General features: G+C 29.7%; 1 protein-coding gene across 3 annotated transcripts in view; it reads left to right on the top strand.

Moving 5' to 3' along the window:
• LOC119644567 (innexin shaking-B) overlaps window positions 1-15,036 on the top strand; it is a 131,319-nt gene that overhangs the window by 52,704 nt on the left and 63,579 nt on the right. The window contains exon 1 of one of the 3 annotated variants that reach the window (XM_038044160.1): window positions 2,345-2,412. The exons of the other annotated variants lie outside the window; for them this stretch is intronic. Coding sequence (XP_037900088.1) covers window positions 2,410-2,412 — 3 coding nt within the window. The 5' untranslated portion in view covers window positions 2,345-2,409. Of the gene's footprint in view, window positions 1-2,344; window positions 2,413-15,036 lie in introns of those variants that run through there. 3 annotated transcript variants of the gene reach the window in all.

Raw genomic sequence — 15,036 nt, 5'->3', positions numbered from 1 at the left:
GTGTGTGTGTGTGTGTGTGTGTGTGTGTGTGTGTGTGTGTGTGTGTGAGCAAATACTCAGGCCATGAACAATACGTATAACCGAGTAAATGAAAATGTTAATATTTAATAAACACTATGTGAACACCAAGTTTTACCGAATCAAACGCACACACATACACATACACATACACATACATATGCATATATACACAAACACAAACACAAACACAAACACAAGCACACACACAAACACATACATACGCACGCACGTAAACACACACGCAAACATCACCATGAACAACAAACCACCTAATAAAATTAACAAAGAGTATAAACAACAATACCAAGAGCTATGCATACACAATCACATTATTATCTTTGGATATTTGCAAAAATTACGTCAAAAATTGGTTGTTATATAACAATGTATAACAGTGTTTATAACAATATGAAAAATACCTTCTGCGTGTGTATGTGTGTGTGTGTGTGTGTGTGTGTGAGTGTGTAAAAATGATTTGCAAATCTCTGATCTTCTCCCTTTAGATGAGATAAAAAAAAATTCATATCCTCTTTTAAAAATATGTAACAATATAATTGAAAAAAAAAGAAAGAAAAACAAAAGCCAAAAAGAAAAAAATAATTAAAAAACAAAATTCAAATTTATTTCAATTCTACTCTGGTTTAATCGAAATGAAACAATTACAATACAATGTACGAAATACCTAAAGCCAAAGGCAGATTATATGAGCTTTAAACAGATGGCAATTGAATCTCGAACCACTCCATGTACAGCCACTAGTACGGCTATAGTTGCTACTGAAGCTACCTGTAGCGAAACGGCGAAAGGAGAAACAGTAAGAACAGGAACTGAAACCATTACTAATACTGCCGTCGCAAAAATAACGCCAACAGCGGCTATTAAAATAGCAATGCTAACAGGATCGTTTAAGACATCGAATACAGACAATAACAACAACAACATCAGCATTAACAGCAGCAACAACAACGATAACAATCAAAATAAGAACAACGCGAACAACAATAGTGACTGCCAAGGCAAGAATATTAAGTGCTACTCAAAAGGTACCGGAAAAAAGTTGCTTTATAATGATACGAAAATTTTCATTAATGGAAACACAAGAGAAGCTGAAAATACGGATAATGATGAGAATGTCAATAGCATACGCGAGCGAAATCAAGTTGATGGTAAAACAGCAACCATATATAAAAAGGGAAAAGCAAAGCAGCGTTAGACTGGGCCAGAAATCAGGCAAAATGCCAAACATTTGTTGCGCTACAGAAACCATAAGGAATCAGTAAATCTGTGATCAGTTAAACACTTAATTACGTTAAAAAAAAAAAAAAAAAAAAAAAAAAAATAATGAAATATTAATAAATAATCAAATAATGAAGAATAACTGTGATAAATGGATACATATATGTTAAGGACCATATGTATAAATAAATGCATTAATATAAACAAATAAACAAATAATCAATCGTAACAGAAATTATTAAATCAAAATAAATCAATAAGTTTTATATAGGCAGACATCTTGCCCGTAAAGAGTGAGAATTGCCGAGCAACAACAATCATAAAGGATACTTAATTCGTATAAAAACATTAAACTTATTATAAAGCATTGCACCTACCGGTGATGGATTTAAAAAACAAAGACAAATAGCAGCAGCAATCAAACAATCGAAACCCAAAAAAAAGGAATCTAATCATACCCGTAATACCGTTGCATACCGTTTGAATAATAAAAGAATAATAACAATTGGTACATGTATATGTATATATATATATATATATATATATATATATATATGTACAATTGTATCTGTTTGAAAATATCCAGATAAAAATCTAGTAAATCTGGTATCGACCGTTAATTATTTGAAGAAGTAGAAGGATATATACCCCAAAAAAAAACTTCACTTACATCATCATTTAGCCATACATATAACAAACATCAACAAGTTTAAGCAGAAACCTTCACAGCCGTGCCTTCTTCGGGTTCATTTTTTTTTTTTTTATATTACAATAACAGTAATTAGATATATATATACATATAATATAGTATATATATATATATATATATCTATGTTTATGTATATATATATATATATATATATATATATTTATATATGTATGTATATGTATATATGTATATATGTACATTTATTTATATATATATATATACATTTATATATACGCATGTATATGTCACACTTTTAATATACTAAACAATTCGTTGAGGATACGTTCTTCTAATATACATATAAATATAAACGCGTTTCTTTCTTTACAATTATACTACAACAGAGAGTGTTTTGGTGGTCTCTTGTTCGTCGCTTTATTTGCTGCGCACGTTGCAAGTAAAGCCACCAGCCACATTTTGCGTAGCGCATAGTAAAACTGAAAATGGTAATTACAAAATCATAATAATACTCTACATACAAAATATTTACATATATATTAAAAGAAATGATAACAGTTAATAATGGTAGCATACGTACTTCCTTTAATAAATTAATGAAAGCGAGATTTCAGTTCAATTAATTTTCTTTTCATTTTTTCTCTTTACATATATATATATATATATATATATATCTATTTATATATATATATATATGTTTATTTTTTGTATTAATTCAAATTTTTTCTTTCTTATGAGTTTTACAATATATTCGACTGCAATCATATATTAAAAAATATTGAATTAATAAGCTGCGTTACATCATTTGAATAAAAATAATTACAACAAGTTTTTCTATGTCCCAATCCCGAATGAAATTTAAGCGATCACGTGCAATATAATTGATGCTTAGTGTAACTAAGCAAAGAGAATGATATGTGAAGATTGATTAGATAAGAAATTTCTATTACTCAATACCCGAAGCAGTGAATTATCTAATGCATCCTGTTACTTAGGCTAAATATATCCTATAATCAGTCTATCTATGAAATCCTATATCGAAGTTGAGTGAGTGTTAAGATGCGAGGGAGTAACATCTTTGTTCCCATCAGCTTAACGGGTCAATAGCATCATGACAACTACGATGAATTGTTGTATCTAGATGTCTAGATATGATGAAAGCAAAATCACTGATTTCCATTAACTGATTTGCTCTATGCAAAAGGTAAGAAGTTTTATTCTTCTTCTTCGTCACACTCCTTTTATGCACTTATTAATTCTGTCAGATTTTATGAACACGCAACGTGTTATGGCGACTGCTTATTGACAATGAAATGATAGCAGCAGCTTCTTTTTTTATGCGGATCGCGTATCATTGTTTTCTACAAGTTTTCCAAAACATATCTGGGCCATAAACGATTAGTTGTATATGTGCTAATTTATTGTTGTTCAGAATGTAAGCACGCACAACAATCTTATCAATGTTTCCATGGGAACATGGTTCGAAACAATGGATAACAGGCCATGTCTGAGGCCTGCCTAAGGCTTATTACCAATTGATGTCAAGGTAGTCATCAATAGCTTCGCGAAAATATCAGGATAATCGATGTGAATTTCTCAGCTTGCTGTGACGCTCACATCTTCGGGCTCGCCATAGACTCAGTTCAGAAAGCATTCTAAAGACAAGACAAGCAAACTCTTTGGTATATTCGTATTTTGTGCGAGGCGCACACGTATTGTATGTGAATCGTATTGCTGCCAAGAGCAGCGATTCTCAAACGAGCTCTACCTTAAAGACAGAAAATCTTAAGTACAAATATTTCGATTTTTCAATATGGGTTTTTATGGATTTGCTATTAGAAGTTATGAAGGACCCTGGCTTGTTACAATGACTAAAAAATGCTGATTGCTTGCTATTCGAATGATCAAATTCGACCTTTTTCAATCCGCTGAAAAGCTCATAAAGAATTTATTAATTTTTTTATTGTTTACTATTCAAATGATGTAACAATAGTTTGTGCTGTAGCTGTCTAACGGACAAATGCATAAATTTTTCAATTTTTAATATGACTGCAAAGTTTCGCAAATTTTAAACGATTAAAATAATGATATAAAAAATTTTTTGATGAATATATTCCCGATCTCGTTAGATCTTTCGTTATCATTATTTTTATATATTTTGTTTTTTATTTATTTAATAGTTTTTGCTTTCATTTTATGCTTTCTCTTAATTGTACCTTATTAACAGCAACTAACTCTTAATTAAATCCTTCTTTGTTTTTTTTTATCTGAACAACCAACCAACAAAGCAAAGAACTGCACCTACTGTGGGGATGCAAATAAATGTGAAATAATTTTTATTAAAAAAAAAGAATAAATAAATAAATAAATAAATAAAAAAAAAATAATAATAATAAAACGATAAAATGCAAAACAAAAATCGATATTTTATTCAAAAAATACATAAAATAAAAGTGCAAAAAAGATAAATAAATAGAAAAAAACCGCTCGCTTCACCTGCCAAATTAAAAAAAAAAAAAAAGAAAAAAGAGAACAACCTTTAATTAGTTATTAAAAATCTAAATTTAAAAATTAAGTTATGAAGACTCATTGCTCGGATGCTGCTATAAGATATGCTGTCAACGTTTACATAAAGAAAAAAAAAAAAAAAAACAAAAAAAAAAAACAAAAATATATATACATATATATATTATGAAATTGTAGAGAGTTTAATTTAAGCATTAGAGAGATTTTACACAAAACTTTGTACAAATATAGTAAAGATTGTTACAATTGTGTGTGTCTGTGCCAGTCCGGAGGTTCTACGTTTTATTCTTGTTTCTCATTTTGTATGGGTTTTCTTTCCATTTTTTTTTTTTTTTTTTTTTTTTTTTTGCAACTTTTAAATATGTTTTCATTTACTTTTTTGTATAATTTAAGGCATTTTAGATTACTTTTTCAATAACAACAACAATTTATATGGAAAAGAAATTCTGCTTAACCTGTTCAACCCATCAATAACGATGACTGTATTTTTCTTAAGAAATGAATTAAATTTGCTTAAAAAAATAAATAAATATTGAATTTAAACTGAAAAAAAAAATAAAAGAAAATATGAATAAAAAATAAAAAAAAAAATAGCTCTATTGCCGCGTATATGTATGTCTGTGTTTTTTTTCCCACACCTTGAACACCGACACTTTTTTATTTTTCTTCTTTCTTTTTTCTTAATTTGCCAAAGGTAACTAACTAAACGAGAGAAGAGTAATTTTTTCTGAACACAGCAATTGCAAAATTTTGGCACATATTTATTATTATATAATTGTATTACCACTGATTCTACTACATATGCGCCTTTATATAATCTCAGCATTTATATATATATACCTACATATATATATATATATATATATATATGTTATATTATAGTAATGTAGTGAAGTTTATAGAATAAATTAATCATAAATATTAAACAAAAAAAAAAAAAAAAAAAAAAAAAAAAAAAAAAAGGCAACAACCAAACAAAGATATTATGCACGTAATTGCTGTATACATACATATATATCTCAAGTCGTTTTATGATTTTCATATTTACTTTTCTTTTTACAACCTCTGCACTCAGTGCCAACGCGCGCGTACACAAGAGAGAGATTATATTTAATGTTTAGTCATTTTCAGTTTTCGTAATTTTGAATGTACCCTACGCACACATATAAATCCTGTGGAGTCTATAAGAACACTTCCCTTAACTCAATCGGTCAACTCGAGGGTTATATAGTTTGTGAGAAAACTTTCATTATTTACACCCAACTATACAAGAAGAGCAATTTTATTATTCTATTGAAAAATTTCACTAACGGATCAGATATTTCTACAACTAATGCAAGTGGATTACGGCAAACAACAATTCGTCCCACCTTTTGCAATAAGAAATTTGTCTCACACGTTGATTAGGTCTACTAACTGGTCTCGTTCCGAAAAATTTAATAATTCCTATTACCACTTACTAGACTACGTATAGTACTTACTCCGTATTTATATTGTAAATTCCCAACATATAGGGACTAGGGAACTAGACAGACCATTAACAAATCCATGTTCATATATCTGACTTGGATCGTTATACTATAATTTCGTCGCGAAATGCAGCCTTCTAACATACAGGTGAGTCTTATATCCCATCATATTCCCACTGACCGACAGTAATGACGCACTTAATTGATATTAGCCGAGATACAAACTTTAACAAGAGGCTTGAATAGAAGCTCCCAGTGTATATTTCGGTCTTCGGCCTGACATTAAGTATTATCTGCATGTTATTAGCGTATCAATATGCCTTGAGCCCAAGAAGAGTACTAAAGTGACGGCATAAAAATTTCTGTAATAGTGTGAGTAACGAAACTATGTTGAAAATCCGAAAAACATACCAAGCCATGTTGCGGTAAATATTCTATGCAAAAATGCTTCAAATTCTCGTCCCCGTTCCAGAGCAGTATAGCCTCCTTACTGAAGAATGGTGACGTACTGGCTTCCGCATTCCTTCGCTTAGTTTATCATCTTCCTCAATCACAAAATTGAACTGAAAAGCTTCAAGTTTACACTTGCGTACTTATAACAAGTCACGTTACACCCTCCGACCGTAATCTATATAAGGACTTTTCGAAACAAGCCGTTGTATGGGAAGTGATCGAAAAAGTGATCCTCCCTGGGCCAAAACACCTCAATGAATCAAATTTCAAAAAAACAAGAGCGACAAATAGGCAAACAAGCTTCAATCGATTTAGAAGGGGATTCAAAAAGTGATTCTGAATTGATCGGTACAATAAAGCACTGATCTGTCTCAAATTTTTCTAGATGTTGCATACATCCGCATAAGCTTAACAATGCCCTGTAGCAAAACTAGTGTAGGGTATAAAAATTATAGAAATACGATGTGATCTGCTCACTAACGGTCCAATTGAAAACCAAATAGAGCCGTAAGAAAGGCAATTTGAAAGCGTACTGTGTCAATGTCAATCAAAATTCAGAGTATAAAGGTTTACAAAAACAACAGGATTCCAAGTTTCGTCGCTTCAACTCCACCCGTCACTTTTTTACTTCCTATCATAGATTTTCAATTTCAATCAGACTACGAAGAGACCTTTATTGCAACAAAAATATAATGTTTTCTTTAATTTTATTCTTACGAACAATCAATTGATTATTTTTGACTTTGATTTCAGTTCTCTGTATCTTTTAAGTTTTGTAGTTAAAGAAAAAAAACCAAAACAAAAAAAATCCATTTTTAAAAATTGGAAAATATATTTAACGTATGCGTGCGAGTGTGTGTGTGTGTGTGTGTGTGTGTGTGTATGTATGTATGTATGTATGTATGGATATGTGTGTGTGTGTGTGTGCGTGAATATGTAAATAATTTAAGCAGTTAATCCATTAAAACAAAAAAAAAAAAAACAAAACAAAACAACCTTTCTGGTCTACATGGATGCATGTTCTCTACCCAACAACATGTACTGCATAGTGCTTTGAATTATATTTAACGTATTATATTGCGGTTAATATGTTTGATTTTATTAGATGATTACAGGCAAGGAAGGAATGACTGCTACATACTTAAAAAAAAAAAAAAAACAAAATCGCTAACACTAGTGATATGAGCAAGGAAGACTTTTTCGATCTGGCCGGTATAGTTTGAAAAATTCATTTTTCATTTAAGCTTTGCTTTTCCATAAATAGACCTAACATAGGTTTTGCTCTAATGCATCTACTACTACACCTATATGAGGATAAAGTTATTAAAAAGCTGGAAAAATTTATTCTCATAGTTGAGACGAATGTTGATCACTGCGCTCAACTTATCATACGTGGTTTTGGATAATCTTGGGCCTTTGTGTTGAGCAATCAATTGATTGCATTTTATTTGGAATATTTGAAGTTTTTGGGGCGCTACCGCAAGTTGCTTCATAATTGTGTTTCTAAATTTCCCGATATTGCTTTGAACAACAAGTTAGGCAATCAGTACAATCAATGCTTCAATAAAGAGGAAGAAGCAAAGAGATAAAACACTTAATAGACAGTGATTAGAGGACCGGACCTCGATGAATGCAATGAAATCAAAATTTCCGCTCAAGCAGAGGAAAACGTTTAATTTTTTATTTTTTTTCACTTGAACGATGTTACGAGTGATCACAAAGAACGACGTACGAACGTAAGAAGAACGTTGCTTAAACAACTCATAAAAATTAATATCGTAAAATTCTTCGAAGGTGGTTAGAATGTAGTCACCTTGGGCGCGTCAATAAGATGAAGTTTGTTTTAACATTTTAATTTTTAGGGGCGTGTTTGATGCCAGAGTTGCTATCATTTGCAGATTTGAATTTCGTATACCGGGCACAAAAGATATGGGAACAGTGTTATATTTCGAGAAGAAGAAGAAGAAGACGAAGAAGATCTGAATCGTATGTGTCGAATATCTTATATACTTTTGGGCTGACAGAAGTAAACTTTCTTGGTAAACTTTTGACAAATTTTTTTGCCTTCTACTTGTGCCTTCTACTTGTACCTTCTACCTTCGCTATCTAGTGTATGTTCAAGTCAATAAAAAAATGATAAAAAAAAACTTCTTCGCTTGAACACTTCTCGGTTAAATCGTGTTTCTTCTTTTGGGACTAACCGTTCAACCTGCAATTGAGGAACCCATGAAAAAAGCAGAAAAAAAAAACTTTTCTACTCCTGACTCATTCACCGATAATTTTGGACCTTTTTTTTTTTGGCCATGTAATTGTCTTAACCATGAACGTGAAGACGTTATCTCCTGCTGTTGTTAGAGAAGAAAAGGAAAAAAAAAAAAAAAAACTGAGAATCAATCTGATTGAATGAAAAACTAAATTTTTGAAAAAAGAAAAACCAAAAACCCAACCTAAGGCCAGGTACGTATACGTATATAATGCTTATGTTAATTAAAGAAAACAAAATTCCTGGATATATGTCTATGTTTATGTATGTAAGTGTATGTGTATTCATGTATGTATTACATATGTCAAGTATGAACAGTTTTTAAACATAATTAACGTAAAAAAAAAAAACAAAAAAACAAAAAAAAAAAAAAAAAAAGCTAATAAAAAAACCAAAATCGTAAATGATAAACAAACAAATGTAGTTGTCGTTGTTGATGTTGTTGATAAATGTGTGCAATAATACTTAAGCAGTACAAACCAATAACAAAACTCTATATAATATGTGACTTACATTTTATCGATAACAGACAAAGTGTTGTGTAAAAGTCTATACATTTATTTCGGCTTGTGTTGTATTATTGTTATAATTATAATTATAATTATTCTTATGATTGTCTTTTCATTTACTTACTTTAACTTATTTATTTATTTCTTTTTTTCAATTTTTATGTTAAATCACCCAAAAGTATATATATATATATGTATATATATACATATATATATGTATGTACATGTGTATATAACCAAATGAACGCCCGTTACAGAAACATTTGAAAAAATAGCAAGCATTTCAAAATCATCAAAAATAAAAAAAAAATGAAAACCAGAAAATATCAAATTAAACGGACAGCATATATGTTGGCAATCGAGCAATTTTTTTTTCCAATACCATTTTTTACGTTAAAGGAATATATATATATCTTTTTTTTTTTTTTTTTTTTTTTTTTTTTTTTTGTTGAATTCCTTAAATGCTAAAATGAAAACCGAACCAGGAAAAAAACGAAACGTAAAAGAAAAAGAAAGCAGTGTACTACAGTATAATTTCGTATCTTTTTGTGTCTATTGAAATTTCGATAATTTTTTTCACTGAATGTGTGCTACTAAAACAATAATTTATATAAACATATTATTATATACGTATATTTTTCGTTATTAATTGATTTTAATATTATTATTATTATTATTATTTTGTTGTTTTTTCTTCTTAATTAATAATTATTATTATTATTTTAAAGCTATATTAACCAGCAGCAATAAAATATTTAAAATTATTATATATTTCTTATATAATCAACTGTATAATTATAATGGCAATAAACACTTTACCTATTATCTACTTGAATATATATATATATATATAAAATATCCTTAAAAAACCAAAAAAAAAAAAAAAAAAAAGCAACAATGCAACTCAAACCAAACTACAATAAACAATTATTTTATAAACGAACAGAGCTAACTCTCTCTTCACTAAATACTATTTAGAATGCAATTTATATCTAAATATCTATTTATCTATATCTATATCTGTCTCTCTTCTTTTTCCCTCTCCCCCTATCTCTCTTTATCACTGTAAAATATATAATATACATATATATATATATATATATATAAATATATGCATATACACTATATATGTATATGTATAAATGTATATATGTATATATATATATAAGTATATCTATATAATAATATATATATAATAAATGCTCTAATAATACAAAAAACCTTATCAATCTACACATTCTATACACATATTATTAACACATATATACGTAAACTTAACCAAGTTAATACACATACCTTAATATACGTTAATTATTTTTATACCATAATTATATATACATATAAATACACAAACCACTACCACTAATGCTACTGCTATGACTATTACTATTGCTACTACAACTACTACTACTCGTACTACACTTACTACTAGTACTACTACTACTATTACTACTATTACTACTAGTACTACTACTACTGCTACTATTATTATATTACTGCTACTTATATTAATATATTAATAGTGTTACTAAAATACACAAAAAAATTTATTTGCCAACTATAACTACGTATGTATGTGTGCGTTGTTCTTTTTATTTATATGTATGTATGTGGGTGTATACTACTTGAGTTTATTTGATTTTAATCAAAAATCAATTTATTCATAAATAATAAATGAATAATAAATTAACATGTATGTGTGTTTATTTTTCACCCTATTTTATTTGCAAATGTATTTGTCTGTCTATTTACTTTAATACATACTAAAATTATTGATTTTTTTTTTTTTTTTTTTTTTTTTTTTGTTTAATGCAAAACCTATGGTACTCGTATGTGTGTATGTATGTATGGGAGTGCGTTAGTGGGCCGTATTCTTGATAGTATGTTTGACTTCTTTTCTTAAATTGCTAAATGCTTCTCCTTGGCAGCGTATGTATGTATGTGATTCACTTGACTTTTATAAAATACCAATATTTTATGCTTCATATACTATAAAAATTTATATATATATATTTTATATATATATTCTATATGTATGATTGGCATTTACGATTTACTATATATATATATATATATATATAAATGTATTTGCGCAAATGCCAATTATTGCTGTACACGCCGTCAAAATACTTTCATATATATTTTTACTAATTACTAACGGAGAACTTGATGCACTTAATGGCATTGTTTTACCACTATTACCACAACACTCACTAATACATAAACTCTTACACAGCTTTTAGCAATAATGCTTACTTACAACTTACTTACGCTTTTGTTTAAATCATTTCTTAATTTCAAAGTTAATGCAAGTTTTAAATGAAAGAAAGTATCCATCAAAGGAACTTAAAAATTATTAAATAATAAACTTGAGGAGATTTATGCTAATTACTTAGTAGCCTTTACTAAGGAGGTAAATTTATCTGTTGCAAACAGCCTGTTAGACAAACCGATGAAAAGAACGTATTTGAAACGAGAAAGAAAGAAAGAAAAAGAAAAAATTATATTTAGTTTGAAGACCATCTACTAGCCGAAGCGAGTCTTTTTTCTTTAGTCGCTTTATATAATATTTAGACGTTTGGCGATAAATAGCTGAGTGTACATACTGTGTATATAGGTTTGCGATGCACCCTACTACTACTTATACGATACATTTTCTTATACAAGAATATAAATTCTTTTCCACAAGTAGACAAACAGTGGATCGATAAACCGATTCGATCATTTTTAAGGCAAATGTAGTAAACGTCTCACGATTTATATACGCAATATGCCCTGCACATGCTCCCGTGGGCATGTCATTAAGGCGATCGGAGCCATTACATAGATTTAATAAAAATTCCCATCAAATTTCCTATCATTCTTGGTTATAGTAGTAGTAGTAGTAGTAGTAGTGGTATCTGCTTACTGATAAACGTATATGAAAAATTGTGAAATTTCCAAACGTTTTTCATGACTCTTTCTCTTTGATTTCACCTGTTGATGCGTGGTTTAAGATCTGTAGTAGTAATGAAGCTTTCACTCCTCTCGATATTCAAATACGGAATTGTCGAGGCGGCCTATTGAGAGGCAAGCTGAAGGAAGCAAATCAATTGAAAAGCTCAAGTTAATCCAAAATACACAACATTTTTGACAAGGTATCTAGTATTTGCTTATGACTGACAAAAAGCATTTCGTTTTCTTTTTTGCAGTCATATTTTTAACTGAAATAGAAGCCATTCATAAAGCCTTTTGCTTAGCGTTCTTGTTAAACAGTTCGCTTCAAAGATCAAACGATCACAAGTTGCAAGAAGCATAAGAGTGACAATTGGCGGCCCCCACACACACATCACAGATAAATGTGATATAATGAAATGTCTTAAAAAAGAAAATTGTCCTCTAACGGAGTATGATGCCAAAGTTTATCTTCATGTGATCATTTTTTGTGTTTATAAGTAAAGATATTTTATCAAATCGATAGTCATGGCTGCGTTTAAGGAGTTTCTCCTCGATTTTTGCTTTGATTAAAGATATTTTCGTTAACGAGACAGTATATGGGAGATTCAGATGAATATTAGAATGGAAAGCAATCTTTAAAAATGAGCATTAACTCAAACTAGCGCACACATTTACAAAGTTTCCAGGCGAATCTAGAATGAAGGCCATGTCTTGTTCATCTTATGCGACACTTGGAGCAGATTTTGTTCTGCTGGCATAAGTGAAGTTTTTGGGAAAGTTATTTGAAAGTTGTTAGCTTTCAGAGAGAACGTATGTGTTGTCGTGCACTAAGTGCATATACACACGAGTCCACCTTCCCATCTCAAAGTTTTGGGCTTGCCAAAATCGGCGGACATTTTCCCCTTACATGTTATTTAATGAGGTTAGCTAGAGTTTTGCAAGTCAGATAACAAAATCGGTAGCCTAAAGATTACTTTCAATATATAATAAATATTTTTGGACTTTTCAAATGTTGGCATGCATCGAGGGCCTTGCATATTTCGTATACATACACATATATATTCTTGATCAGTCGTCTGCAATCCCTATTATTAACTCAAGCTATTTTCATGAAGAAAAAATTGGTTTACGTTGCACTTAGCCGATAAAAATCAGCCAAGTCGATCTGGAATTTTCAAACCACTTTTGTGATTTATGCACTTTCCAACTACATCATTGATCAATTGCGACATTGATCAAAAATTTAAATCAAAGGTTCAAAGTGCAAGGGTTTTTATTTTTAGATTTACTTGCGACATTCGTTATTAGAGGTTAAATTAATTTGTTTGTGCGTTTTTTTTTTTTTTTCTTTTTGCTTTACTTCCACTGTCAAATTGTGCAATGCGCACCAATAGTGCACTTTTTCGAAGATTGCAAGTCCAATGGAGGAAAAATGGAGGAGAGGAAGCTTCTAGAAATCTTAATAATACCACTACTGCAGCGGTGAATTTTTTAAATTTTCAAATGAAAATTTTTGAAAAGTTGAACGCGTAAAAGTTCATTCCCTATATGCTTAAAAGTTTCATTAAAATTATTCTTTTGTAATGTGAAGAAGATAACAGAAAATGTATTTGAGAAAATAAGCTTTCTTCTCAACTCTTTAAAGCCACTGTGACAACTAGAGACTACTGAAATATTCCTCTTCTTCTTCTGTGAGTTAGCATATCAACAGCAGATGACGTAGCGTATACTCGCTAACAATAATGTTTATTAAATACATTTTTTCTTGCATTTACTACATTTGCAGGCTTGACATTACGCGATCGAAAAAACGTTCACCTTATCTCTCGAACTTGAGAGAACGCGTAAGAGATAGATTACTGAAACCATGTCTGTTATGTTAAATGTTATATATAGTATTTGGGAGAAGTTTAAAACTATTTTTTTAACTTCATCTTTAGAAATCAACTACGCATATAAGGCAGTCCGTCAGTTTCACTGTCCAATCTTAGTGATAAGATGAGCGACCAGAGTGATGAAGAATATCTTTATTACTAATAGAGACATCAACTAGGATCAGAGCATGATATCTTTTCCTTCGCTCCAATCGTAATGTGCAATGTGCAGAGCTACTAGTTTTCGCATTAGCCTAAACTTATGTCTACTGGTTAGACATTTTTTCTGAAGTTCTCTTAGCAGCGAAAATTAAGATAAGAATATCGCTGCATCACTTCTCTGACGTTTGCTAGCTATCGGATGTTAATTGACTGCGGATACTTTGATCCTTCGGTTGATCGATCGGTTATAACAAAAAAAAAAAAAAAAAAAAAAAAAAAAAAGCAATCGATAGTCAAGGCTAGGAATACGTTTGCGAAGAGTGCAACAACAATTAAAAACACTTAACACTTCAAAATTATATTCTGCTTATTTGAACACTTCTATACACTTAAATACACATACGTATATTCAAACACATCAGGAACATTGAAAATATTCAAAATAACCAAAAGACTTTAAAAAAAAAGCAACGAAAGGAAAGAAAAGAAAAGAAAAATTAAAAATTCCACTCGACCGCTAGACTTAAAACCAAAAATACATTAAAAATTAGTTGCAAAAAAATATGAAAACAACAAAGGCAAATAAAGAAGTATATAACTTGTTTTTCATTTATTACTCCACGAACGTTTGCGCTTCTATACGCTATAATATATATGAGTGTGCTTTTTTACAAACCCCAATAGACCCGTTAAATATTAATATCTTGTAATCTATACCAAGTTTATGAATAGTACTCTAAAGTTGCGCCAAATTTATTAAAATAATATTTAAATATTATTATTATTATTATTATGTCGTTTCGTATCAACTTTTCGTTAAAATGTAAATTCAACGTAGTTTTGATGTATTTCTTTACCTAACGCTTTATTTATTTTTTAATTTGTTTTTTTTTTTTTTTTTTTTTTTTTTTTGGTTTTT

The sequence above is a fragment of the Glossina fuscipes genome, unplaced genomic scaffold, assembly GCF_014805625.2.
Source record: "Glossina fuscipes isolate IAEA_lab_2018 unplaced genomic scaffold, Yale_Gfus_2 0, whole genome shotgun sequence".
Taxonomy (NCBI): Eukaryota; Metazoa; Arthropoda; class Insecta; order Diptera; family Glossinidae; genus Glossina; species Glossina fuscipes.
Note: the sequence above shows the minus strand (reverse complement) of the source record. Positions and strands in the feature narration are given on the sequence as shown.